The sequence below is a fragment of the Hemitrygon akajei genome, chromosome 24, assembly GCF_048418815.1.
Source record: "Hemitrygon akajei chromosome 24, sHemAka1.3, whole genome shotgun sequence".
Taxonomy (NCBI): Eukaryota; Metazoa; Chordata; class Chondrichthyes; order Myliobatiformes; family Dasyatidae; genus Hemitrygon; species Hemitrygon akajei.
Window position 1 is genome coordinate 21481686 of NC_133147.1, and position 21074 is coordinate 21502759.

Sequence of the window (21074 nt, forward strand, 5' to 3'; positions counted from 1 at the left end):
AGGGGGGGTCACACTAGTTACTGAAAGCAAAGGTGCACATACTTTTTCCAACAAATACACATAATATTAGATCATTTTTCTCAACAAATAAATGAGCAAGTATAATGTTTTGTGTTATTTATTTAATTAGGTTCTCTTAGTTTTAGGACTTATGTGAAGATCTGATCACATTTTAGGTCACATTTAGAAACATAGAAAAATAGAAAACCTACAGCACAATATAGGCCCTTTGGCCCACAAAGTTGCGCCAAACACGTCGCTATCTTAGAAATTACTAGGCTTACCTTTAGCCCTCTATTTTACTAAGCTCCATGTACCTATCTAAAAGCCTCTTAAAAGACCCTATCGTTTCCGCCTCCACCACCGTTGCCGGCAGCCCATTCCACGCATTCACCACTCTGAGTAAAAAACTTACCCCTGACATCTCCTCTGTACCTACTCCCCAGCACCTTAAGCCTGTGTCTTCTTGTAGCAACCATTTCAGCCCTGGGAAAAAGCCTGTGACTATCCACACGATCAATGCCTCTCATCATCTTGTACACTTATGCATAAATAGAGAAAATTCTAAAAGGTTCAGAAACTTTCTAGCACTGTAGTTCGCTGAAAGCAGCATTAGAGGTCGGCAGGTAGATGATAAAAAGGCAAATTTCATCAGTCAGGGCACTGAGTACAGGGTACACAAGAAAAATTACCCCTCAGGTCCCTTTCAAATCCTTCCTCACTGACCTTTGTTCGATACCCCTTACTTTTGGACTCCCTGTTTTACTGTGTTTTGATGCACAGTATGAAATAAAATTGAATTATGAATCTTGTTGCTTTGCACCTTATCTCTGCCTCTCACTATTTCAAGAAACCCTTTGCCAAGGATTCCCAACCTTTTTATGCCATGGGCCCCTACCATTAACTGAGGGTTCCATCTCACTTCCGTCAGCATTGCACATTGTGTTCTTAGTGTGATGTTTGCGGGATGCAAACTCCTAGGGAGAGTAGCAATAATACTGACTTTCCTTCATCTGTACACAATTTCTCTTACTGTGGACTGATGAACACTCAGGTCCTTAGAAATGCTTTTGTAGCCTTTTCCAGCTTCATGCATCTCTACAATTCTTCTAAGGTCCTCTGAAAGTTGTTTTCAACAAGGCATGGTGCACATAAAGAGATCTTTCTTGAGAAGAGCAGGTTCTGTCAGTAACTTGACTTGTGTGTCTTTTTTATAGGGTAGGGCACCTTTACAACCCACACCTCCAATCTCATCTCATTGATTGGAACACCTGACTCCAAATAGCTTTTGTAGAAGGCATTACCCAAGGGCTCACATACTTTTTCCAACAAATACATGTAATATTGGATCATTTTTCTCAATAAATAAATGAACAAGTATAACGTTTGGGTGTTATTTATTAATTGGGTTTTCTTTATCTTGTTTTAGGAGATGTGAAGATCTGATCACATTTTTGGTCATACTTAAACAGAAATAGAGAAAATTCTGCAGGTTCATAAACATTCTCACATCACTGTATGCCCTCTGTCTGTCTTTCCATGACACTTCTGAGTACCGTACAATTCATAGTATTCATCCTATACTGGCTTGACTTGCCAAAATGCATCACTACAGAGCATGGAGAGAACATGTAACAAGCTGCCGCAGGTAGAGGTCAAGGTAGGTACATTTAAGAAGCACTTTGATAGGTTTGTGAAGGGGCAGGGCTTGGATGGATATAGGAATTTGGGACCAGATTGGTGGGCACTGGGACCTGTATTCATGCTGTTTTGCTTTATGACTCCATCTTTGAGCCTTTAGATGGTGGAGAGGCTTTGGGGAATTAAGGTTCCTAACCTCTGTGTTGCACAACACAAAGAAAGGATAGAGACTTAAAAGGAACCTGAAGGGCAACACTTTCACCTAGTGGTTGTCAATATATCGAACAAACTGACATAGGAGGCAGTGGAGGCAGGGAGAATAGCATAATTTAAGCATTTGGATGGGTCCATGTACGTGAAAGTTTGAGAGATATACAGGCCACAGATAGGACTAGCATTGTTGGGTATCTTGGTTGGCAAAGACCAGTTGGGCGAAGGGCCCGTGTGCAAGGGACAGATTTAACAGGAATCTGAGGTGCAACTTCTTCCATGACAAATGTGGTCAGTATACGGAACAAGTTGACAGAGTAAGTGGTTGAGGCAGGTACAATAGTATAAATTAAGGAACACTTGGATGGGTCCACTGATATGTAAAGCTTAAAGGGATACACAGGCCAAACACCAACAAATGGGACTGAGTTGAATTGGGACATTGCTCAGTTTGGACCAGTTGGGCCAAAGGACCTAAGGTCCAGTTTACATGCTGTGGCAAGAAGAGAGGGGTGAGATTCAACAGAAGCCTAAGACAAACATTTCATCTAGAGGTTGCTCTGTACATGGAACAAACTAACAGAGGAAATGATTTAGGCAGGTGTGACAGTATCTTTTAGATTATAAGACCATAAGACATAGGAGCACAATGGCCTATTGAGTCTGCTCTGCCATTCAGTCAGAGCAGATTTATAATCCCTCTCAACTCCGTTATCCTGCCTTCATCCCATAACCTTTGATGCCCAGACTAATCAAGGAACTATCAACCTACGCTTTAAATATATCCAATGACTTGGCCTCCACATCTGTACTTGGCAATGAATTCCACGGATTCACTACCCTCTGGCTGAAGAAATTCCTCCTCATCTCTCTTCTAAAAGGACATCTTTCTATTCTGTTGATGTGCCCTCTTGTTCCCTCACTATAGAAAATATCTTCACCACACAGAGACACCTCTTTCTCCTTTATTAGGGAGGGGGGGAGAGAGAGGGAGGGGAGAGAGGGAAGGAGGGAGGGAGGGGAGAGAGGGAGAGAGAGAGAGAGAAAGAGAGAGACCACGTGCCTGTGGTATGTCGAGTACTGAGTGAGCAAGTAGTCTTTGGGGTACTGCAAGTTTGTGCCTTTGCTGTTGCTTTGCTCCACACCTCATTGCTCGATGGTGGGTGCTGATGTTTTTATTTTGTTGGTGGGGGCAAGGGGGACCATTGCTTCTGGCTGCTTATGCGTGGGAGGGAGGGGAGCTGGGGGGAACTTTGGGGTTCTAACATTTAACATTCTTTGGGGGGCACTCCTCTGTTTTCCTGGATGGCTGCGAAGGAAAAGCATTTCAGGATGTATATTACATAAAAACATAGAAAACCTACAGTACAATACAGGCCCTTCGGCCCTCAAAGTTGTGCCGAACATATCCCTACCTTAGAAATTACTGGGCTTACCCATTGCCCTCTATTTTTCTAAGCTCCGTGTACCTATCCAAAAGTCTCTTAAAAGACCCTGGGAAAAAGCCTGTGACTATCCACATGATCAATGCCTCTCATCATCTTGTACACCTCTATCAGGTCACCTCTCATGCTCTGTCGCTCCAAGGAGAAAAGGTCGAGTTAACTCAATCTGTTTTCATAAGGCATGCTCCCCAATCTGGGCAACATCCTTGTAAATCTCCTCTGAACGCTTTCTATGGCTTCCACATCCTGTAGTGAGGCGACCAGAACTGAGTACAGTACTCTAAGTGTGGTCTGACCAGGGTCCTATATAGTTGCAACATTACCTCTCAGCTCCTAAATTCAATTCCACAATTAATGAAGACCAATACACCGTATGCCTTCTTTGAGCGTCCTATAGACTCGGACCCCAAGATCCCTCTGATCCTCCACACTGCCAAGAGTCTTACCATTAACACTATATTCTGCCATCATATTTGACCTACCAAAATGAACCACTTCACACTTATCTGGGTTGAACTCCATCTGCCACTTCTCAGCCCTGTTTTGCATCCTATCAATGTCCCGCTGTAACCTCTGACAGCCCTTCACACTATCTACAACACTTCCAAACTTTGTGTCATCAGCAAACGTACTGACCTATCACTCCACTTCCTCATCCAGGTCATTTATAAAAATCACAAAGAGTAAGGGTCCCAGAACAGATCCCTGAGGCACACCACTGGTGACCGACTTCCATGCAGAATATGACCCGTCTACAACCACTCTGCCTTCTGTGGGCAAGCCAGTTCTGGACCCACAAAGCAATGTCCCCTTGGATCCCATGCCTCCTTACTTTCTCAATAAGCCTTGCATGGGGTACCTTTTAAATGCCTTGCTGAACTCCATATACATTACATCTACTGTTCTTCCTTCATCAATGTGTTTAGTCACATCCTCAAAAAATTCAATCAGGCTCGTAAGGCACGACCTGCCCTTGACAAAGCCATGCTGACTATTCCTGATCATATTATACCTCTCCAAATGTTCATAAATCCTGCCTCTCAGGATCTTCTCCATCAACTTACCAACCACTGAAGTAAGACTCAATGGTCTATAATTTCCTGGGCTATCTCTACTCCCTCGCTTGAATAAAGGAATGACATCAGCAATCCTCCAATCCTCCGGAACCTCTCCCATTGATGATTCAAAGATCATTGCCAGAGGCTTAGCAATCTCCTCCCTCACCTCCCACAGTAGCTTGGGGAACATCTCATCCGGTTCCGGTGACTTATCCAGCTTGATGCGTTCCAAACGCTCCAGCACATCCTCTTTCTTAATATATACATGCTCAAGCTTTTCAGTCTGCTGCAAGTCAGCACTACAATCACCAAGATCCTTTTCCATAGTGAATACTGAAGTAAAGTAGTCATTAAGTACCTCTGCTATTTCCTCTGGTTTCATGCACACTTTTCCACTGTCACACTTGATAGGTCCTATTCTTTCACGTCTTATCCTCCTGCTCTTCACATGCTTGTAGAATGCCTTGGAGTTTTCCTTAATCCCACACGCCAAGGCCTTATCATGGCGCCTTCTGGTTCTCCTAATTTCCTTTTTAAGCTCTTTCCTGTTAGCCTTATAATCTTCTAGATCTCTAACATCACCTAGCTCTCTGAACCTTTTGTAAGCTTTTCTTTTCTTCTTGACTAGATTTATTACAGCCTTTGTACACCACAATTCCTGTACCCTACCATAACTTCCCTGTCTCATTGAAACGTAACTATTTCTTTGATATTAAATGTATGTTTGAAACCTTTGAAACAGATACTCTATCTAGGCCTTCAGTGTTTGATAGCTTTCAATGAGATCCCCATCATTCTTCCGAACTCCAGCAAGTACAGGCCCAGAGCCATCAAATGCTATGTTAACCCTCTCATTCGAAAATCATTCTCGTGAACCTCCTTTACATCGTCTCCAAAGCAAGTACGTCATTTCTTAGATATGAGGTCCAAAATTTCAGAAGCACTTGGACAGATCCATGGATAGGAAAGGCTTAGAGGGATACAGGCAAAATGCTGGTAATGCGACCAATTTGGATAAGAACCTTGTGGTTGGACAGAAGGGCCTGTTTCTATGCAGCATGACCTTGTGACTCCTCCCACCGTCCCGTCAGGGTGATAGATATCAGTGACCCCAGGTTGCTGGCACTCACCGGTCCTGGGGCAGCTTGACCTGGCGGCGGAAGAACAACCTCGAGGACTTCAGCTGCTTCATCTCCTGCGGCACCACCCCCTTGCGCAGGCCCAGAGCCCAGAATTTTATGTATTCATAGTCCTCCAGCCTGACACTGACCTGTGTGTGAGAGAGGGGGAGAGGGTGAGAGGGAAAGTTGCTAAACCTGGGGATCAATAGGGGGCAGTGGGATTAGTGCAAGGAAAGATAAAGGGCAGTTGGGAAAAAGAGGGTAGTGGGTTTAGTGGGGAAATAGATATAGGGCTGTGGGGAGAGAGAGGGGCAGTGGAATTAGTGTGGGATTGATACAAGACCGTGCAGAGAGACAGTGGGATTAGTTTGGGGATTGACACAGGGCTGTTGAGAAAGAATGGGGCAATGTGATTAGTTTAGGGATTGATACAGGGCAGTGGGGAGAGAACAGGGCAGTGGAATCAGTGAGGGGACTGATAAAGGGCTGTGGGATTAGTTTGGGAACTGACACAAGGCTGAGGGGAGACAGCAGGGTATTGAATTAGTTTGTGGACTGACACAAGGCTACAGGAAAGAGCAAAGCAGTGGGATCAGTGTGAGGACTGATGCAGGACTGTGAGATGAGAGCGGGGCAGTGTGATTAGTTTAGGGACTGACACCGGGCTGTGGGGGAGAGGGTAGCAGGATTAGCTTTGAGACTAATACAGGGCTGTGGGGTTAGCTTGGGGATGGATACAGGACAGTGGGGAGAGTGTGAGGCAGTGGGATTAGTGTAGGGACTAACAGGGCTGTGAGAAGAGAGTGCGGCAGTAATAATTGTTTAGTAACTGACAGGAGCTGTGGGAAGAGAGCAAGGCAGAGTAGGTGGAGAGGGCAGGGCCGTGGTTGAGGAATGAACAGGGCTGTCGGCAGAGAGCAAGGCTGTGTGTTCACATAGTGTCCAAGCATACCTGGGACTTGAAGACGGGGTCATGGTGCTGCATGGCGTACTGGATGGTTTTCTCAGACAGCTCGTTGAAGTTGGCCTGGTCCATCACATTATTGAGGTTCCTTAGCACCGCCTTCTCCTGCTCCAGCTGTCTGGGCTCGCCCAGGTTCAGGGCAGGCAATGTGTCTCGATCAGGGTTAATAGGCTCGTACAGCCCCTGTGACAGCAGCAGAGAGCAGCCAGTGAGATATCTGCACAAGAACAGGCCCATCTGCACCGATCTCCTTGGCCCGTAATAAAACACAGTGGAAGCAAGATAATTAAAAATACACCATTGCTATGTTCAATGTTACTCTGGGGCCAAGGTGCAAAACAGTCCTGACAGCCACACACAGCACAAGGCACATATATCAGTAAAATACAGTCACACAAAGAAATATAGTCCAAAATCCTGAGTTGCAGCGGTCTGCAATTGAACATAATACAGCTTGTCTTAGGCAGTGCGAACGCCAGGGGCAGTATCGACTTCAGCTTGGGTGCCGCGCCTCCAGTGGAGCGTACTGACTCTGCTCCCCTCTCTCTGTGGCTGTAAACAGGCGACACCACGAATGAAGGCCTAGTCCTTGCTATGACCGAGGCCACACAGCTCCCCTGCCGTCCGCCAATAAATGAGTGAATCGGATGTGCAGCCTTCTGCATTAACAACGTCCAGCATGATCTTGCGATCACGACTAAAGTGACTGAGATGATCACTTGCTGTCAGCCTGCACACTGCCTTCGCGCACCCACTCCTCCAATGCCTCTCTAACAATCTACATCAAGTCCAGCTCCTTCAGTTTCTCTGCCAGTGAGCAACTCGCCGATGGGGGCAGACCTGCAGTGTCTTAAGTTCTTAATGTCCGAAAGGGTCTTGCGATCGTAAAAAAAAGTTTAAAAATAAGACTGTAACACCTCTGGTTGACCCCGTAGAAGCGCTGTGAGCGAACACACTGCCATCTTACCGCTAGAAGCATGGTGACAATTGCAGCTTGCCCCCAGCACAACTCTGGACTGTGTTGGTCATTGACGTAAATGGCACATTTCAAGTACTGTACACATGACAAAACAAAGCCAATCTTTACTCAGGAAATGGTTAGATATTTTAAAACCACCAGGCTCCTGAATCAGCTTGGATAACTTCATTCAATTCCACTGTGAACTGATTCTACAACCTAAAGACTTCAATAAGTCTTTACAATTCTTTCCAAGAAGGATGAAAAGCACAGTAGTACACATAACACACAATAACTTAAGACAGTAAGAATTAAACCTACCAATGAATTATGCATAGATAAACAAATTAAGGTGCTTAAATTTGATATTGCATTATCCAGTGACAGTCCAATATGACGTTGCAGGGAGTTCAGAAGCCTAATGGCCCAAGGGAAGAGCTGTTTTCCATCCTGACTGCTCAGGAGTCTCCTGCCTGATGGTAGAATATCGAAGATGCTAGATGGATTGGGGGGGGGGGGGAGAATCCTTGATAATACTAAGGGTCTTGCATATGCAATGCTGCTGATAAATGTCCCCAATGGATGGTAGTGAGATCCCTATGATCCTGTCAGCCATTCTCACAGTCCTTTGAAGGACTTTTGGTCCAATGTTCTGCTGCTCTCCTACCAGCTGGAGATGCAGCTTGTCAGGACACTCTCAATAGTACGCCTGTAAAGTTCAGTTGAGATGGGGGTTGGAAGAGCACTGCTTGCATAATGGACTGGTGTGGAAACTCCAACGTCCAGGAATGGAAAAGGCTTCAGAAAGTGGTAGACACAGCCCAGTCCATCACGGGCAAAGTCCTCCCCAACACTGAGCACAGTCACAAGAAAGCATTAGTCTGGCCGTGCCCCTTCTCGTTACACCCATCAGGCAGGAGGTACAGGAGTCTGAGGTCCCATGACGCCAAGTTCAGGAATGATTTTTACCATACAACCACCAGACTCCTGAACCGGTGAGGAAAATTTCATTCACAGTCATTCTGAACTGATTGTATGACCTACTTTCAAGAACTTACTTATTGATTGAGATACAGGCAGCATAGGCCCTTCCAGCCCTTTGAGCCGTGCCTCCAAGCAATCCCCCGATTAAATCCCAGCCTAATCACGGGACAATTTACAATTAACCTACCAACTGGTACCTCTTTGGACAGCAGGTGGGAACTTGAGAACCTGGAGGAAACCCACACAGCTACGGGGAGAAAATAAAAACTCTACAGACAACGACAGGAATTGAAACCAGGTTGCAGGTACTGTAAAGCATTGTGCTAACCACTACACTACTGTGCCACCTCAACAATCCTACAGTTCTTTCTAATTTCTTAGAATTTCTCACCTCTACTCAGAACAAACCTACAGGTTCACTTTCGAGGACTCTTTACAGCTCATGTTCTCAGTATTATTATTTATTTGCAGTTTGTATTTCTTTGCACATTTGTTGCTTGATAGTTTTTGTCTGTTTATGTATAACTCATTGTAAATTCTACTGTATTCCTATTTTTCCCTCTAAATGCCTGCAAGAAAATGAAACCCAAAGTAGTATATGCTAACAGGTACATACTTTGATAACAAATTTATTTTGAACTTTGAGGTTCTCAGTTTTATTTTTATTTGCATTTTGTCTACTTTTGTGTATTGGTTGTCAGTCTTTATATAGCTGATTGTAAAAAATGTATGTTATTTCTTTTTCTTGTAAATGCCTGAAAGAAAATCAAAGTTCAAAGTAAATTTTATTATCAGAGAACATAACATCACCATGTACAACCCTGACATTCATGTTCTTGTGGGCATACTCAGCTAATCTATAGAATAGTTACTATAACAGGATCAATGAAAGATCAACCAGAGTACAGAAGACAACAAACTGTGCAAATGCAAATATAAATACATAGCGATAAATAATGAGAACATGAGATAATGAAACAAAGAGTCCTTAAAGTGAGATCATTGGTTGTGGGAACATCTCAATGGATGGGCAAGTGTGTGTAGTTATCCCACTTTGTTCAAGAGCCTGATGGCTGTGGGGTAGTAACTGTTATTGAACCTGGTGGTGTGAGTCCTGAGGCTCTTGTACCTTCTACCTGATGGCAGCAGTGAGAAGCGAGCATGACCTGGATGGTGAGGATCTCTGATGACGGATGTTACCTGGGGTGTGGTATGGAAGCAGATACAGCAGCGATGCTTAGGATAAAGAAATTTGGCACATTACAGTTGATCATCACCAATTTTTAATCGAACCACTAAAGAAGGCATCCGATCTGAATGCATCATAGCTTGGTACAGCAACTGCTCTGCCCAGATGGAAGAAACTGCAGAGGGTTGTGGACATAGCTCATCACACTACAGAAACCAGGCACCCTCCATGGAATCAGAATCAGAAAAGAACCCATTCAGAATCAGAATCAGGTTTAATAGCACTGGCATGTCATGAAATGTGTTGCTTTGCAGCAGTTATACATTGCAATACATAATAAAATCTGTAATTTCTAATAACAAATATATATAAAATTACATTAAGTAGTGCAAAAAAAGTGAAAAAAGAAGGAAAAATAGTGAGAGTAGCTCCTTCCGCCAGAACAAGCCGGATCTCCCAGTGGCCACCCATTTTAATTCCACTTCCCATTCCGGTATGTCCATCCATGGCCTCCTCCACTGTTGTGATGAGGCCAAACTTAGGTTGGAGGAACAACACCTTATATTCCTTGGGTAGCCTCCCTCTGGTGCTCCTCCCCCCTTTTTCTTTCCTCCATGGCCTTCTGTCTCTTTCACCAATCACATCCCCAGCTCTTTACTTCATCTCTCCCCCTCCAGGTTTCACCTATCACCTGGTGGTTCTCTCTCCCCTCCCCCACCTTTTAAGTCTACTCCTCAGCTTTTTTTCTCTAATTCTGTTGAAGGGTCTCGACCAAAAACGCCGACTGTATTTGTTTCCATGGATGTTGCCTGGCTTGCTGTGTTCCTCCAGTAACTTGTGTGTGTTGCTTGAAAAAAATAGTGAGGTCGTGTTCATGTTCATTGTCCATTCAGAAATCTGATGGTGGAGGGTTAGAAGCTGTTACTGAAACATTGAATGAGTGTCTTCAGGCTCCTGTACCACAGCCTTGATGATAGCAATGAGAAAAGGGCATGTTGTAGGTGATGGGTGTCCCTAATGATGGATGCCTCCTTTTTGAGACATCGCCATTTGAAGATATCCTGAATGTTGGGGAGGCTTGTGCCCATGGTGGAGCTGGCTGAGTTTACAACCCTCTGCAGCTCTTTTCACACTTCTCACTGCCTTGGTAAAGGATAATCAAAGATTCCGCCCAGCTTTGACATTCTCTCTTCTCTCCTATCGGACAGAGACATAAAAGACTGAAAGTACATACAACCAGATACCGATTCAGATTTATCATATGCACGTTGAAACATATGGTGAAATGTGTCATTTACGTTAATAAATAACACACCCAAGGATGTTCTGGGGTTGTTGCATATTATGATGTCAACCTAGCATGCCCAATATAGTGAACACAACACACACTCAGGGCCAAGGACAGCTTCCACCCTGCTGTTGTAAGACTATTGAATAGTTACCTACTATGAGAAGATGGGCTCTTGATCTCGCAATTTACCTTGTTGTGATCTTGTACCTGTTTTGTTCCTAAGGTTGTCATAGCTGGGGGAGCAGTGGGGGTAAGCTTGCACTTTCTATTAAATGCTGCCAATGGTGTATGCCTCTGACTACCTGGTCCAGCTTCATATTGGCTTAGCTACCAAGCTTGGTGGAACCATTTCTACTGACAAGAAGAAGAAGGGGCAAAGGAGGGCCACCGGTGCCTTAAAACCAGTCACTTCAGAGAGGTATGGCTTGGCAGCCACAGTTGACAACTCATCTAGGAAAAGAACTCTGATCTCAAACCTCCAATGCCTTGCATCTATATCCACTCATGGGGAAGGATTCAGGATTAAATCCCAAGGAAAAAATCAGGAGCTGGAGTCCCTAAGGCAGCCCCGCACTGAGTTCAACACTGACTGGCTGCTCCAGTCAAACTGAATAGATCCCTGCTGATGATCCTTTGGGCTTATCAGCTGTGTGGAGAGGCATGCTGCATGAGCAACAGCTTGTTCTCTACATTGTACTGCCCTGGCTTGCCTATCACTAGACAGCTAGGATGCAACATCCATGGTTGACCCCTCAGCCAATGGAGGGCCTTAAATCTTGTACCTTATTGTTTACCTGCAATGCACTTTCTCTGTAACTGTTACACTTTATTCTGTATTCTGTTATTGTTTTACCTTGTTCTACCTCAGTACACTGTCTAATGATTGGATCTGTATGAACAGTGTGCAAGACAAGCTTTTTACTGTATCCTGGTATTGGTTTATTGTTATCACTTCTAACAAGTTATGTGTTAAAATAGTTGTTTTTTACACATCTAATGTGGTAGGGTAGTGGGTATCGCTCTCGCTTTCAGCTTCCACCACTGGCTAGCAGACTCGCGAAAAGGAAAGGTGAATGTGTAAATCTCTCCCCACCAGAATACAGTCTCTTCAATAGCACGCCTCATGTAGTGGCTCTTCACTGGTGACACACAGAAACCTGTTAAAACCTGGTAGGTTCTAAGAGATGCACTCTCCTGCTTCTAAATGGAAGAATGAGGGGGGATCTCATTGAAACCTATCAAATACTGAAAGGCCTATATAGAATGGAAGTAGACCAAACGCTTCCTTTAGTGGGGAAGTCAAGGGCAGAGGGCACAGCCTCAGAGTAGAGGGGCGTCCCTTTAGAACAGAGATTAGGGGGAATTTCTTTAGCCAGATTGTGGTGAATCTGTGTTATTCATTTCCACAGACGGCTGTGGAGGCCAAGTCATTGTGTATATTTAAAACAGAGCCTGATAGCTTCATGATTAGTACGGGTGTCAAAGGCCATTGGGAGAATTGGGTTAAGACGGAATTAAATCAGTCCTGATGGAATTGAGGAGCAGACCTGATGGCCGAATGGCCTTACTCTATTCCTATATCTCATGGTTTAAATCCCACCCATCATTCCTCCCCACCCCAAACATTCAATGACAAGAGCATCACTGAACCCCACTCCCCCCCCAATGTCTAATATCCTGGTGTATTACTACTGACCAAATATGAAGTGGAGTCATATGACAAGTCAGAGGCTGGGAACCCTAGGTGAGTAACTATATTGGGAAATCCCTGGTCCTGAACATGGATACTTGCAGTACAAAAAGTTGGTGTCCTATCTAAGTTCTTAACCAGCTGCATGCTTACATGACTCTCAGACCAGTGGAGGAACTGAGTCGGTTGAGCAGCATCCACAAGAGGAGAAAGGGTCTGCTGCAATGCTTTGAGACCTGATGCAGGGTTTTGACCTGGGATGTGGACAATTCCTTCCTCCACCCCAGTCCACAGATGCAGCTCAACCATAATTCACAGGAACACAATTAGGTCATTCAGCCCATCTATTTTATGCTGCAGTTTGATCATAGTTGATGTATTATACCTCTCAACCTATTCCTCTGTGCTCTCCCTGTAACCTTTCATGTCCTCACTAATCAAGGACCCATCAACCTCCACTTCAAATGTATCTACTGACTTGGCTTCCACAGCCTTCTGCGACAATGAATTCCACAGATTCATCCCCCTCTCATTGAAGAAATGCCTCCTCATCAACGGTCTAAAGGGACACCTTTGTATTCTGGTTCTAGACTTCCTCACTATAAGAAACATCCTCTCCATGTAGGACTTTCAATATTCAGTAGGTTTTCTTTTCTTTTTCCAATATTTTTATTAGTTTCTACATAGAAGAATACAGAGTACAAGTATATATAAAAAGTCAAAAAAGATTTTAAAAAACTACCAATTACATATCTGTTCATAATAACAATCTCATTACCCAGTATTCATATAAGTTAATCAATAGTTATATTGAACTATACTAATATATTACAAAAAAAAAGAATCTAACCGCTACTAAGACTGAAGCTGTACATTAAGGAGAAATGGTAAAATACCTTCTCATATAATAAAAATTAATAATAGCCAACATCTGTTTAAACAAATTGAAAGTTTTGAAAATAATTCAGAAAAGGTCCCCAAAATGTTTGAAAGCCTTGACAAGATTCAGAAATTGAACAACAAATTTTCTCTATATCTAAACATGACATAATGTCACATAACCATTGAGCATGAGTAGGAGGAAGAACATCTTTCCATTTGAACAAAAGCATCCTCCTAGCTATAAGAGAGCTAAAGGCCAAAATATGTAAATCAGATGCCTTCAGCTTAGTATTAATTGATACCAAATTACTTAAAAGAAATAATTCACTCTGATGTAGGTTCAATTTATATCCTGAACACTGGCTAAAACGGGAGAGTAAAGAAAGTACACAAGGTAATGAGGTCTCAACATTAGAGATAAACAGCAATATATCATCAGCGTAAAGTGAAATTTTGTGAGTAATACTTCTCCTTAAAATACCACGAATGATAGGTTTCAATGGGACTCCCCCCAATCATTTAAACACCAGTGAGTACAGGCCCAGAGCTAACAAACGCTACTCATGTTAACTCCACTGTTCTCAGGATAATTTTTGTGAATCCTCTCCAATTCTAGTAAATCCTTTCTTCGATATCAGACCCAAAACTGCTCACAATACTCCAAATGTGATCGGACCAATACCTTAGAAAGCCTCAGCATTACATCTTTGCTCTTCTATTCTAGTCCTCCTGACATGAATGCTAACATTACATGTGCATTCCTGTCTCAACCTGCAAGTTAACCTTTAAGGAATTCTGCACTAGGACTCCCAAGTCCCTTTCCACCTTGATTTCTTAATTAGTTCCCCATCTAGAAAAAAGTCTATGCCTTTATTCCTTCTACCAAAGTGCATGACCATACTTTGGTGAAAACGTTCAAATTTCAAAATTTATTATCGAAGTACATTTATGTCAGAACCACCCTGAGATTCATTTTCTTGCAGGCATACTCAATAAATCCAATGACCACATTAGAATTATCGAAAGACTGCACCCAACAGGGTGGACAATCAGTATGCAAAAAACAACAAACTGTGCAAATACAAAAGGAAAAAAACAATAATATGAAATAAATAAGCACTAAATATCGAGAACATGATATAATCCATCTGTGTTTTTTGCCCTTACTCATCTGTCCAAGTCCTTCTTCACACTTTCATTTTCCTCAATACTACTTGCTCCTTAACGTATCTTTGGCTTCTCAACACTACCTGTCCCTACATCAGGTCTCTTGTTGCTTCAGACTGCAGCATGAGCGGTCTGTAAGACATGCTTCCTTCCACAACATCTTGTTCTGTGTGACAGTGATAAATAGCAATCTACCATCTCCTGTGTCTCATCTTGCTTAAGTCAGGGCACAGTCCACATTCATCCCATCTTCCTGTTAAAACCTCAGCTCACAAATTCCCCTTCTCCTCAATTCCTCTGTAAAGGCGGTCCTTGGGGACCATAAGACTATTAGGAGTAAACTTAGGCCATTCAGCCCATTGAGTCAGCTCCACCATTCTATCATAGCCGATCCCAGATCTCACTTAACCCCATACACCTGCCTTGTCATAACCTTTGATGCCCTGACCAATCAGGCAACTATCAATTTATCATTTTTAACTCTAAATATACGTATGGTCTTGGCCTCTTGACAACGACACTGGAATCTGAGCAAGTTATCCTTCATTAAAATCAGGGAGAAAGAAAAAAACCCAGGAAGACTGGAAATATAAAATAAAAAAAAAGAACAAAACATTGGGAATACTCAGGTAAGGCCTCAACGTGGGAAGAGAAATGCTTGTAGAATAGTACTGACCAGAAAAAGACCCATCATTTGTTCATGATGTGCCATGTCATATGACATGGGTGATCTTTCCATGACCATGATTGTTCTTGGAAAATGTTTTCCACAGAAGTGGTTTGCCATTGCCTTCTTCTAGGCAGTGTCTTTACATGACAGGCAAACCCAGCCATTATCAATACTCTTCAGAGATTGTCTACCTGGTGTCAGTGGTTGCATAACCAGGTGTTGTGATATGCACCACCTGCTCCCATGTCTTCATGTGTCCCTGGTCCAAGGGGAGGGGATCTTAAGCAGTACTACACCTTGCTCAAGGGTGACCTGCAGGCCAACAGAGGGAAGGAGCGCCTTGCATCACCTTTAGTAGGGACACATTTCCACCCTACCACCTATCGCTCATCAAGTCTATGCTAACCGCAATGCCAGTCTAACTAATCTCCTCTGTCTGCACATGGTTTGTATCCCTCTGCTCCCTGGCAGTTCATGTGACTGTCTGAATGCTTGGTACACCTTTCTGTCATATCTGCTTCCATCAGCTTTCTTGTCAGTGTGCCCCAGGCACCCATCACTCTGTATAAAAATGTGCTCTTAATCTCCTTTAAACTTTACCCCCTTCACCTTAAACCTATTCTTATATCAAAATAAACTTTATTCAGAATAAAAATATTTACAAGAATAAACCATACAACACCTTTTTATTCTTACATTCACAGTCAATGTGTTATGTTTTATTGGTTCCTTAAGTTTGTTATAGCTGGGAGAGATAGTGGGGATAAGTTCCAACTACCTATTAAATGTTCCCACTGGCATGCATCTCACAGCCCCTGAAAACCAATTCAAGCTTCTGGCTGTCACCTGTGGCTTAGCTACTAACCCTGGTGGAACCATTTCTAATGACAGAAAAAGGGGCAAAGGTGGGAAACCAGTGCTTTAAAACCATCTTTGGATAGATGGGGCATATCAGCCATGGCTGATAGCTCATCTAGAAGGAAAACTCTGATGTCAAACTTCCTCTGCCTTCCCCACTCATGGGGAAAGCTTTGGCAGCAAAGCCCAAGAAAAGATCCCAAGGCTGATTCCCTGGAGCAGTTCAACACTGATGGTCAACTTCTGAGATGTTGCTGGTGCCAAACTGTATTGATTTCTGTTGTTCCTTTAGGTCCATCAGCCTTGCAGAGAGAGGGAGCCTGCTGTTTGGGTAATAGCTTGCATATTGTACTGCCTTAGCCTGCGTATTGGCTTGTGTTGACAGCTGGGATGCAATATCCACGGTCAACCTTGACCAATGGAGGGCCTCAAGTGTTCTATTGCATTTTTTCAATAACAAAAGGACTGTTGGCACTTATGTGACTGCTTGGGCGATAACACGACTACAATAATTGATGGGCTTCCTCATCCAACCCAACACCATGCAGAAGAGTAGTGGTCCCAGAACAGATCACTGAGGCACACCACTGGTGACCGACCTCCATGCAGAACATGACCCGTCTACAACCTCTCTTCGACATCTGTGGGCAAGCCACTTCTGCTTTGTGAATCCAGAACTGGCTTCCCACAGAAGGCAAAGAGTGGTTGCAGACGGGTCATATTCTGCATGGAAGTTGGTCACCAGAGGTGTGCCTCAGGGATCTGTTCTGGGACTCCTACTCCGTGGATTTTTATAGATGACCTGGATGAGGAAGTGGAGGGATGGGTTAGTAAATTTGCTGATGACACAAAGGTTGGGGGTGTTGTGGATAGTGTGGAGGGCTGTCAGCGGTTACAGCAGGACATTGATAGGATGCAACATTGGGCTGAGAAGTGGCAGATGGAGTTCACCCCAGATGTGTGAGGTGGTTCATTTTGGTAGGTCAAATATGATGACAGAATATAGTACTAATGGTAAGACTCTTGGCAGTGTGGAGGATCAGAGGGATCTTTGGGTCCGAGTCCATAGGACACTCAAAGCTACTGTGCAGGTTGACTCTGTGGTTAAGAAAGCATGTGGTGCATTCACCTTCATCAGTCATGGGACTGAGTTTAGGAGCTGAGAGGTAATGTTGCAGCTATATAGGACACTGGTCAGACCCCACTTGGAGTACTGTGCTCAGTTCTGGTTGCCTCACTATAGGAAGGATGTGGAAAGCATAGGAAGGGTGCAGAGGAGATTTACAAGGATGTTGCCTGGATTGGGGAGCATGTCTTATGAGAATAGGTTGAGTGATCTCGGCCTTTTTTCCTTGGAGGGATGGAGGATGAGAGGTGACCTGATAGAGGTGTACAAGACAATGAGAGGCATTGATCATGTGGATAGTCAGAGGCTTTTCTCCAAGGCTGAAATGCTAGCATGGGAGGGCACAGTTTTAAAGTGCTTGGAAGTAGGTACAGAGGAGATGTCAGGGTTAAGTTGTTGTTGATGCTTTATAAAATGCAGAGAGTGGTGAGTGCGTGGAATGGGCTGCCGGCGACGGTGGTGGAGGAGGATATGATAGGATCTTTTGAGACTCCTGGACAGGTACACGGAGGTCAGAAAAATAGAGGGCTATGGGTAACCCTAGGTAATTTCTAAGGTAAGGACTTGCTCGGCACAGCTTTGTGGGCTGAACAGCCTGTATTGTAATGTAGGTTTTCTATGTTTCTAACTATGCTGCTCCTCCATCTTAAACCTATGCCCTTTGGTATTTGACACACTCACCATTCCATACAAAAATCTTACCTCAAATTTCCTTTAAACCTTAGTACAGTCGGCCCTCTTTATCCGCAAATTCTGCATGCACGAATTCAACCAACCGTGAATCGAAAAAACCCGTAAGTGCTCCTCCAGCACTTGTAGTTCGAGCATGTACAGACTTTTTTTCTTGTCACTATTCCCTAAACAATGCAGTATAACAACTATTTTACATAACATTTACATTGTATTAGGTATTATAAGTAATCTAGAGATGATTTAAAGTATACGGGAAGATGTGTGTAGGGTATAGTGGATCGGGATCGAAAAAAAATCCGAAGTTCTCTTACTAACTAAGTCGGAACAGGCACATCCAGTATTAATTAGCGTCAGTTAGTCAAACGCTTGTCTTAGTAAATATTTTACCTTTCTATGCATATAAAACACTTAAGAACGTATGTTTCGGCACCGGGCTCAGGAACGGAGATTCCCAAGTTCGATCCAGTAACAGATTGCTTCCGAGCGTGCTCTCTATCCGTGCCTGGTTGATGTGGAGGATCAAAAACCAATAATTAAACCACTGTGTTGCTTAGTAATAATTGTAGCTATCATCAGGGCAGGGCCTTTCTCACTTTATCCTTTAAAATTGTTCTGATCGTTGACTGACTGTAGCTTAATGCTTTTCCAGTGACTGATGGTGTTTCACCTCTTTCCGATCGCTTTATTATTTCCACTTTATTTTCAATCGTGATCGTGATTATTTTCGTGAACAGAAACACTGGATTCAGAGCTCCGCTGCCGGGTCCTAATGTCCACTGCAGTCAGACAGGTTAAATAAGGTCTGGGGTTCCACTGGGTCCTAAGGCCCACCGCATTGAGCCAGGTTGAATAAGGGACTTGAGTATCTGCGTTTTTTTTGGTATCCGCGAGGGGTTCCGGAACCAATCCCTCGCGGATAAGGAGGGCCGACTGTATTTGACAGTTAGTTTTATTTTTTTTATTCAAAGATACGCATGGAACTTTTTACTGGATTCTGCAATTTCCCCACATTCTTCTTTACAAAACTGCTCAAGACCTGTCAGATTACATGGGGATCATGAGTGAACAGCCCTGTTCAAGTCCAGCCACAAATTCTCAATTGGACTGAGGTCTGGACTCTGACTTGGCAACTCCAGTACATTAACTTTGTTGTTTTTAAGCCATTCCTGTCTAGCATTGACTTTATATTTGGGGTCATTGTCTTGTTGGAAGCACAAATGTTCTCCCACATCGCAGTTCTCTTGAAGATAGCGTCAGGTTTTCCTCCAGGATTTCCTTGTATTTACTGCATTAATGTTACCTTCTACCTTTGCAAGCCTTCCAGGACCTGCAGCAGTGAAGCATCCCCACAGCATGAAGCAGCCACCACCATGCTTCACAGTAGGGATGATGTGTTTTTGATGATACACAGAGTTTGGCTTACACCCAATTTTGGTTTCATCAGACCATAGAACCTTCTTCCAACATACTTCAGAGTCTCCTACATGCCTTCTGGCAAACTTTAGCCAAGATTTCATGTGAGTTTTTCCAACAGTGGTTTTATCTTTGTCACTCTCCTATAAAGCTGCAACTGATGAAGCACCTGGACAACAGTTGTTGTAAGCACACTCTCTCCCATCTCAACCACTGAAGTTTATAACTCCTCCAGTGTTGTCATAGAGCTCTTGGTGGCCTCCCTCACTAGTCCCCTGCTTGCATGACCATTAAGTTTTTGAGGACAGCGAGCTCTAGACAGATTTACAGCTGTGCCATATTCTTTACATTTCTTGATAATTGATTTACTCCAAGGGATATTCAGTGGCTTGGAAATTTTCTTGTATCCATCTCCTGACTTGTGCTTTTCAATGACCTTCTCTCAGAGTTGTTGGAGTGCCGTTTTGTCCTCATAATGTAGATTTTGCCAAGATACTGATTCACCAGCAGTTGGAACTTCCAAATTCAGGGTGTATTCTTACTACAATCAATTGAAACACCTTGACTGCACACAGGACTCCAAAAACAGATCTCCATTTATCTAATTATATGACTGTTAAAACCAATTGGCTGCATTGGCAATGATATTGTGTGTCGTAGTAAAAGGGGGTGAATACTTATGCAATCAATATTTTGTTTTATATTTGTAAACTGATTTAGTTGACTGTAGAGATCTGTTTTCACTTTGACACAAAAGTTTCTTTTTCTGTTGATCAATGTTGTCAAAAAAGCCAAATTAAATCTGTCGCGATTCAATGCTTTAAAACAATAAAACATGAAACTTCCACGGGGGGGGGGGTGGGGTGAATACTTTTTATAGGCACTGTATGTACCCCTCAATCTTGTACACCTCTACAGACTTCTCTTCATTGAATGAAGACCTAATTTATTCAACCTTTCTATGTAACTCAGGCTCTCAAGTCCCGGTAAATGTTCTTCTCTGAACTTTACCCCCTCATCTCAAGTGCAGTACTTACAGGAGGTAATCAATCATTAACACAAGAAAATCTGCAGATGCTGGAAATCCAAGCAATACACACAAAATGCTGGAGGAACTCAGCAGGCCAGGCAGCATCTATGGAAATAAGTTAAGTTGACGCTTTGGGCTGAGACCCCTCAGCAGGACCCCACAGGAGGTGCTGCCTCAAGAAAGCAACATCCAAAGATCTCCACCATCCAGACCATGCCATCTTCTCATGGCTACCATCAGATAGGAAGAACAGCAGCCTGAAGTTCCACACCTCTAGATACAAGTTCAAAGTAAATTTATTATCAAAGTATGCATATGTTACCATATACTACCTTGATATGCATTTTCTTGCATTTACAGAAAAATAAAAAATTAAGAAATAGAAAATAATTCATGTAAAAACTATCCATAAACACCTCCAAGAGGACCACAACCTTGTCATAGGGTTTGGAGTTTGCATACCTCAATGACCCAGAGAGCTTTGTTGGCTAGAATCGGGGCCTTGTACTTTGGTTCTTGGTAGGATGACCCATTCCAAACAGGTCAAAGGGTAGAGGACAGACAAAGAGCAGTCCACTGGTCCGCCAGGCTCAGGGGGTTAGCTCAGGGCTAACAACCTTGACTGGTCAAAAAAAATTGTTACTGAAACAGTGATGAAGAATTCTTCTTTAGCTATGTGCGATA

At 43.4% G+C, this 21074-nt stretch overlaps 1 protein-coding gene across 3 annotated transcripts in view; it reads right to left on the reverse strand.

The window, feature by feature from the left end:
- LOC140715945 (transmembrane protein 143-like) overlaps positions 1-21074 on the reverse strand; it is a 61405-nt gene that overhangs the window by 16229 nt on the left and 24102 nt on the right. For all 3 annotated transcript variants that reach the window (XM_073028538.1, XM_073028537.1, XM_073028536.1), the window contains exons 4-5: positions 6428-6622; positions 5485-5624 (exon numbers count right to left, since the gene is read on the reverse strand). In XM_073028538.1, coding sequence (XP_072884639.1) covers positions 5485-5624; positions 6428-6622 — 335 coding nt within the window. The remainder of the gene's footprint in view (positions 1-5484; positions 5625-6427; positions 6623-21074) is intronic.